Source organism: Oncorhynchus nerka, linkage group LG9a (genome assembly GCF_034236695.1).
Source record: "Oncorhynchus nerka isolate Pitt River linkage group LG9a, Oner_Uvic_2.0, whole genome shotgun sequence".
Taxonomy (NCBI): Eukaryota; Metazoa; Chordata; class Actinopteri; order Salmoniformes; family Salmonidae; genus Oncorhynchus; species Oncorhynchus nerka.
In genome coordinates, this window is record NC_088404.1 from 31,661,089 (window position 1) to 31,668,082 (window position 6,994).

Here is a 6,994-nt window from a genome sequence, read left to right on the forward strand (position 1 = left end):
GACCGGACAGCATGCCCTCCGATTTGACACACTGAACTCTGTCTGCAAAGTAATTGGTGAACCAGGCAAGGCAGTCATCCGAGAAACCGAGGCTATTGAGTCTGCCGATAAGAATATGGTGATTGACAGAGTCGAAAGCCTTGGCGAGGTCGATGAAGACGGCTGCACAGTACTGTCTTTTATCGATGGCGGTTATGATATCGTTTAGTACCTTGAGCGTGGCTGAGGTGCACCCGTGACCGGCTCGGAAACCAGATTGCACAGCGGAGAAGGTACGGTGGGATTCGAGATGGTCAGTGACCTGTTTGTTGACTTGGCTTTCGAAGACCTTAGAGAGGCAGGGCAGGATGGATATAGGTCTATAGCAGTTTGGGTCCAGGGTGTCTCCCCCTTTGAAGAGGGGGATGACTGCGGCAGCTTTCCAATCCTTGGGGATCTCAGACGATATGAAAGAGAGGTTGAACAGGCTGGTAATAGGGGTTGCGACAATGGCGGCAGATAGTTTCAGAAATAGAAGGTCCAGATTGTCAAGCCCAGCTGATTTGTACATGATCATTGTTTTATTTTTTATATTAAAAATATATGTTCATGTGTAAATTTTTACCAGCCCACCCAACTCAACAATCGTCCAGCCCATCTGGCATTTGCCGGAATTGCCAGATGGCCAATCCGCCCCTGGAAACAGACACGCTAGATTCTCCCTTTTAAAAAACTGACCTGTGCAGCTGTAACATTGTCAGGCATGTGCACAGATAAGGCTCTATCTGTGCAGAACACATGTCCCTTTGCCATTCCAGTATTGAAAGTGCCCTTTTGGGTGGAGGCATAATTTATTTTTGTACATTTGTTGTCATTGTTGTTCGGAACCCACTGCCCGCAAGTCGTCTTCAAGTTCGCCACCCCCACCCTGTCCCTTGGTTGCGCCTGTTGATCTTGCCCTATACGGAGCTCGGTCGCGAGTCGCGCCCAGTTGCATCTTTTTTAAGTTTGCCCTGTATGAAGATGTCAAGCTTCGGGTCACGTGCACGGCTTGAGAGATGCGATTACCGGCCTAGTGTGTGTAGCTAGATACCTAGTTTAAATATTATCAATACTGCCACAGCAGCATACCATTGATTAACACTTGATAACACTTGATTTAGCCTCCATCATCATCAATATTTGGTCTGCTTGGCTGATACGCGCAGCAGAGAGAGACAGAACGACAGAGAGGTTAATTACAATCAGTAAACGAAATTGAGCTAGCTAACTAGCAGATTTACATCAATCATCAGCATCAATACCCTATTTTCCCCATGTCAATCATGTCTTTAGGAGGCACTGTAACTACACTGAATGAAAATATTAACGCAACATGCAACAATTTACAAGATTTTACTGAGTTACAGTTCATATTTGGAAATCAGACAATTGAAATAAATAAATGAGGCCCTAATTAATGGATTTCATATGGCTGGGAATACCAATATGCATCTGTTGGTCACAAATACCTTTAAAAAAAGCAGCGTGACACATCTCCTTCTCATAGAGTTAATCAGGCTGTTGATTGTGGAATGTTGTCTCACTCATCTTCGATGGCTTTTGACGTTGCTGGATATTGGCGGCAACTGGATCATGCTGTCATACACATAGATCCAGAGCATCCCAAACATGCTCAATGGGGGACATGTCTGGTGATTATGCAGGCCAACTGGGACATTTTCAGCTTTGTTTCAGAACATTCAATTATCTGGCAACAGCTCTGGTTACATTCCTGCAGTCAGCATGCCTATTGTATTCTCCCTCAAAACATCTGTGAGACATCTGTGGTATTGTGTTGTGTGACAAAACTGCACATTTTAGAGAGGCCTTTTACTGTCCCCAGCACAAGGTGCACCTGTGTAATGATCATGCTGTTTATATATATGCTACACCTGTCAGGTGGATGGATTATCTTGTCAAAGCAGAAATGCTCACTAACAGGCATGTAAACAATTTTGTGCACAACATTTGAGAGAAATAAGCTTTTTGTGCTTATGGAACATTTCTGAGATATTTTATTTCAGCTCATGAAACATGGGATCAACACTTGGCATGTTGCATAGGCCTATTCTCAATTTTCATCTTCATGTTAGCTACAGAAGCATTTGGTGTGTTGTGAATTTCGAGATATTAATCATGAAAGTATTTATTTTTCAAGAGGGGTCTTTTTTCCATTTACCTCATTTGGTAGTATACTTCAAATTCCAATATGGAACGAAGAAATAGAAGACTGGTCATGGGGCGGCAGGTAACCTAGCGGTTAAGCGTGTGGGAACAATAACCGAAACGTCACTTGTTCGAATCCTCAACTAGCTCGCGATCACGGGTGCCCTGGCTGGAAAATGAGCAAGATGAGCAAGGCATTTGATCCCAATTACTCATCTGGATAAGAGCGTCCGCTAAATGTCATGAAATGGAACAAACCAATTCGAGGGGACCGTCCGGCACCATCAGTTCCCTTTTCTACACTGCCGTAATATGTACACCATAAGCAAACAGTGAGCGATTTGTATTCGTCAAAATAGGATTTCAGAAAAAAACGACATGTTAAACTTAGTTCTAGGCTAACCTCTGCGCATCATGTAGGCTAGACTAATTCCCTTTCAATTGACCTGAGGCAAATAGGGTCCGTTTTTATTGAACTAAATAAAATATGCCAGTTATCTCTATGCCATATTTAGAATTAAACTTTTGAGTTGAAGGGTTCAGAGTCGAGTTTTTAGACTGCTACGGAGCACAGAGCAAAAGTGTCCTCCAAAATAATGATTAACAAAAGTGGACCGGTATGAGGACCTGCGTCCGGCGTCATGTGAAGTGTGCTTAAAACAATCCGCATGTGTAGCCTAGTAGTCTAAATAAAGTGGACATTTTAAATTGCAATGTTGTATTTCTCTTGAGAAAGCAAGCAACAGGTGAAATTATGTCTGCACAACACAGCGGAAGATGCACAACATAGAAGAGATAAACCCAACACGTTATTAGGCCTACAACTTCTAGAACATCATAAAGCGAATGTAGGCTTTTCTAAGCAACAAACATTTGTTTTGCTTTAGGCCTATATTGTCCTCCTAAGATGTGGGTACAGTATAGCCTACAGCAGAGCGGGAGGCAAAACATCTAGGCCTATTGAGATTACAAGACAGGTCTAAAACCAAAACACAGAAATTAGACCTATTTCCGAAAGCTATTATGAATTTAATTTTACCCTGAGAATTAGGTCTAATTTAGCCTTATCCACGACAATACTAGGCTAATAAAACCGGTGATAAAGTCAGCATTGCAATAATTTGAACATGCATGAATAATAAAAAATAACATAAATTAAAGCTAAGTTTCCATTCATAAACATTTATTGATGAATGGTGGAAATGTAGATATTCCATTTTAAACATGTAGCTCAAGATAATGGTCGCGGACTGTGTTGTCCAAACAATATGTGGTGACATTTTATAGAGCAACATTAAGTTATTGAACATTACATGAATATTTTCCAATTTTAGTTCCCAATCGATTTCTGATCGGTTAAAACCCACGGCGCTGCGCGTAACATGCGTGCAATACTTCCAACACTTCCATAACATTCATAGAAGGACACCTTCAGATGAAGGAATTTCTCCTCCTCGTATTGGTGAATCGTGATAACACTTTTGATAAAGTCAAACTGAAGCTTCCCCTGATTTAAGAGCATGCATATATCAACGACAAGACAAGAAAATAAGAAAGAAAACAATTTAGTGCATTTGGACATAACTGATATAAAAGTAGGCTTATATTTAATCAAAATATTCTTACAATATTCAAAAAATAAAAAGCAACCTATTGTGTGACAAGATAACATGATATTGTCTGAATATTTACTGAATTAAAATGTGCCCTTTTGAATTATAAAGGAATCCACAGGAATCCTGAAGTACAAAATGCCATCAGATTTTAAAATATAGTGGGCTACACACAATGAAAGCCAAACGGTATAGAACACAACGCACTCCATTCCAGAGACGATATAATTCCAAATGTCCTGTCTGTCTTTCTCCAGACATACTATATAAGCCAAGCTTGACAAGTGAAAGGTGATGCGTCAGCAGGTTTGTGTGTATAGAGAATGATGCTCGATGTCAGACGGTACGACGAGACGTGAGGGGAGTTGAGGAGACCGATGGATGATGAAGTCCCTCAAACATTTTGGCCCAAATCACCAAAAAAGTGATGAGTTCAAACTATAAAATGTATGAAACGGGTTCAACGAAATCTTCACAACAATAGTAAAAGAACAGCAAATACCGAACATGACCCACACGGTTGTTTTAGGATAGGCTATAACCCTAACCCTAATCCCTAACCCTAACCCCTCAATTCAACCCTAGACCTCGAACCAGTTCCACTGCCCTTTTCATTGTTCCTCTCTAATCAGGGACTTATTTAGACCTGGGACGCCAGGTGGGTGCAATTAATTATCAGGTAGAATAGAAAACCAGCAAGTTTACGGACCTAGTGTAAGAGTTGAATTAAATACCCCTGGTGTACGCCATAGGCTACTGTTTGAATGCTCAAAACATGAACAACATTGATAATATGAGAATGTGGCAAATTATACAAAGAAGACATCTAAATATTGAAGTTACCTTTCAGTTCAATTTGACTACATTTACTGTAGGCCCTAAATGAAAGCCTATTGAGAAAGGTTTGGATGCACAGATACTTAATGATTATTGTACACTTTTGAGGGAGATGTCAAACGAAACAAACCGCACACATGTTTTATTTTTACTTCTTAAAATAGCTACAAAATAACGACGGTAAAACAATTAAGATGCATAGAGGATATTTAACAACCTAACCCCGTTCTCATAAAATATCGTAACAAAATGTAAAAACAAAATAAAAGGTGTAATTTGTATCTTTGCCACGCCACAACTTTACGCACAGAAACTTTACACATCTGACTAAATGTAAGACAATTTATTTTCCTCTTTTAAATTGTTTTACTATTTTTGACGCCGTAAAACTCACATGAAAAACTCTGGGGACGAGGGGATGTTGTCGGATCCGTTTTCCCTGCAGCCGTTGGTTATGAGCTTCTCGTACTTGTCCTTGTATGCGTCCCGCTCCCTGGCCAGCCGCGATATCTCCGCCTTGAGGTGGTCCACCTGCTGGATCAGCTGCGTCTTCTCGCCCTCCAGAACATGTCTCTGCTGGACCCGCTTGTAGCGGCAGGACTGGGCATAGCCTCTGTTCTTTAGGGTCCTCCTCTTCTGTTTCAGCCGGATCACCTCCTCCTTGCTGACCCCGCGCAGTTGTCGGTTCAGCTCCCGTACTGACATGCTCACCAGCTGGTCATCCGAAAACCGGTCGTCCAGGTCCAGGTGTCCTATGTGCTGGTGGCTGCCTGCCGAACTGCCGTTGGACGGGACCCCTGTGGAGGGGTGGTGTCCCCCGGCGTGGTGGTGGTGGTGATGGTGGTGGGGACCTCCGTTCTGCGCTGCCGCTGCAGCGATAACAGCGGATACCACAGCGGCTGCTGAGCCCATCTCTTCCCCGGGCATGCCGCCTCCTGCCCCGGCCACCCCGGCGAACTGCTGCCCTCTAGCATAGCCATCGAAGGACTGGAGATGGTGGCTGCTGCTGATCAGCGCCTCTACCGCGTCTTCGGGGCTGAAGCCCAGCGCATCGGGATTCAGCTGCTGTTGGTAGCCGCTCATCCAGTAGAAATCCTCCAGGTGAGCCTTCTGCTCGCTCCCGGAGCCCGGGCTGGGCGCCGAAAAGCTTGGGGAAGGGGGAACCGAGCTGCAAGGCGTGCTCATCGGGGTGGAAGACAAGGATCCCCCGGCGATCAGGCGGCTGCACTGGCTGATGCTGCGATCCGGCTCCACCGGCTCCTTTTTCACTTCAAACTTCATCAGATCGAAGTCATTAACATATTCCATGGCCAGGGGACTGGTGGGCAGGTCGGAGTTGCTCATTGCCAGTTCTGATGCCATCCTGCTGCTGCTGAAAGCAGTCCTCCAAAGGGGCTGAGCAGCACCTGTCAAAGCGGGCTGCTGTGACATGCACTGAGCCAGCTTGATTTCTTTATTTATTTTATCTTCCAGAAAATGGAGAGAAAAAACACACGGTTTCTAACCTAATTGCGCAGCGCACGTTTTTTTGTTATTTTTTCTCTCTTTTTATGCAGTCTCTGCACAGACGCACCAGAGCAGCGCGTGCGTCTCACTCTCCTCCGTTTTCTCCCTCTCTTTCCCCTTGTCTGAGCGCAGTTCTGTGTGTTTCTAACATTTAACACTTCATGCCTTATTTTAGGATTAGTGCGCCAAATTGAAGGAGGTTCACGTGCCGTGTCACAGGCAAATTCATGCCTTGTAGAGAAGGAAAGAAAAACAACTCCACCCCAGGCTTGACGGAGAGAGTGTTTTTTTAAAAGCCATCAATCCCTGCAGACGAGTTCAAACGCCTTGCTGAATTTTATAGGCGTCCTAACATCAGGGCTCTGGGCTCAAATATTGCATTTGTACTCACAGCCAATGAGCTATCTCGCTTTGAGGGATAATTAGCATAATAGGCATAATAGTAGAAAATCAAACATTTTGGAAACTCTGGGAGCCCTCTCTAGAATGCAGAATAAACACAGTGAAAACAAAACAAAGAAACACCACATAGCCTATTGGTTATAACGACTTTAAATGAATGGTAAATATGTTCATCCCATTTCTTTGAATAAAGTTGGGATACCTACATAGGCTATATAAGCGAGTAAAGCTACATATAAAAAGCAAGTTAATAATATATTAGCTACCTAATGAATAGGGTATAGATATAGCCTACGATACCATTTTGTCAGCATAATAACAAATAGGCATAGGCTATGTTTTTAAAACATTGGGGTTGTAGGGCCTAAAACGTAGGTTATCCAATTGATTCTAACATATCGAAGAAGGTTAGTTAAGTAGTAGTAACACTATTAGTGTTGATTGTAATT

At 43.1% G+C, this 6,994-nt stretch overlaps 1 protein-coding gene across 2 annotated transcripts in view; it reads right to left on the reverse strand.

Moving 5' to 3' along the window:
- Positions 1-6,433, reverse strand: part of LOC115124742 (transcription factor Maf-like) — a 120,118-nt gene extending 113,685 nt beyond the window's left edge. For both annotated transcript variants that reach the window (XM_065022485.1, XM_065022486.1), the window contains exon 1: positions 5,032-6,433. In XM_065022485.1, coding sequence (XP_064878557.1) covers positions 5,032-6,068 — 1,037 coding nt within the window. In that variant the 5' untranslated portion in view covers positions 6,069-6,433. The remainder of the gene's footprint in view (positions 1-5,031) is intronic.
- Between the last annotated feature and the right edge of the window lie 561 nt (positions 6,434-6,994).